The following is an 892-nucleotide window of genomic DNA, read 5'->3' as shown; positions in this document are numbered from 1 at the left end:
CCCCTACGGCGACGCCTCCAAGTTCGCGCAGCACGCCTTCCGCACCTTCGACAAGAACGGCGACGGCACCATCGACTTCCGGGAGTTCATCTGCGCCCTTTCGGTCACCTCCCGCGGCAGCTTCGAGCAGAAACTCAACTGGGCCTTTGAGATGTACGACCTGGACGGCGACGGACGCATCACGCGCCTCGAGATGCTGGAGATCATCGAGGTGCGCTGGCCAGGAGGGGCGGGCGCCCTGTCTCCCGGGCCCTTGGCAGACCCCGCCCTCTCCAGCCCCTCTCCTCTCCCAGGAGCCTCCCCGCTGCTCCCCAGGCCTCCCCCATCCCGCCTCCCAGGACCCAGTGGCTAACTCCAGGCCCAGTGCTACGACGGGGAAGATGCCGTCAGAAACCCTGTTTTACAGAGGAGTGGCAGTTCATGATTTAAATCCAGGGAGTCTCACCCCAGAGCCTATGCTCTTAACTCATTCATTCTTTCAACAGATATGTCTTGTCTGCCATAGTGCCAGGCACCGTTCAGAGTTCCTGGTTTCTTGGGAAAATTTTAAAAAAATAAATAATTAGGAGGCCGAGGCGAGAGGATTGCCTGAGCCCAGGGGTTCGAGACCAGCCTGGGCAACTTGGTGAGACCTTGTCTCTACAATATATAAAAAAATTAGCTGGGCGTGGTGGCATGCGCCTGTAGTTCCAGCTACTTGGAGGGCTAAGGTGGAAGGGTCGCCTAAGTCCAGCAGGTCGAGGCTGTGGTGGCCATGAATGTACCACTGCTCTCCAGCCTTGGTGACAAAGTGAGACTCCGACTCCCTAAATAAATAAACAAACAAACCTGTGCCAGGCAAAAAGTGCTCTGAAGATTTTTTTTTTTTTTTGAGTTGGAGTCTCACTCTGTC

The 892-nt window shown here is 55.8% G+C and overlaps 1 protein-coding gene across 3 annotated transcripts in view; it reads left to right on the top strand.

Annotated features, from left to right (window-relative positions):
- Nucleotides 1-892, top strand: part of HPCAL4 (hippocalcin like 4) — a 12,701-nt gene that overhangs the window by 6,512 nt on the left and 5,297 nt on the right. The window contains exon 3 of one of the 3 annotated variants that reach the window (XM_021710563.1): nt 23-211. The exons of 1 other annotated variant lie outside the window; for it this stretch is intronic. In XM_021710563.1, the coding sequence (XP_021566238.1) occupies nt 23-211 (189 nt within the window). Of the gene's footprint in view, nt 212-892 lie in introns of all 3 variants that reach the window. One more of the 3 variants, XM_008054372.2, reaches the window with a different exon arrangement.

This window comes from Carlito syrichta, unplaced genomic scaffold, assembly GCF_000164805.1.
Source record: "Carlito syrichta isolate Samal-C Ts95f unplaced genomic scaffold, Tarsius_syrichta-2.0.1 Scaffold289848, whole genome shotgun sequence".
NCBI classification, from domain to species: Eukaryota; Metazoa; Chordata; class Mammalia; order Primates; family Tarsiidae; genus Carlito; species Carlito syrichta.
The sequence above is the reverse complement of the archived record's forward strand: the minus strand, read 5'-3'. Positions and strand labels throughout refer to the sequence as shown.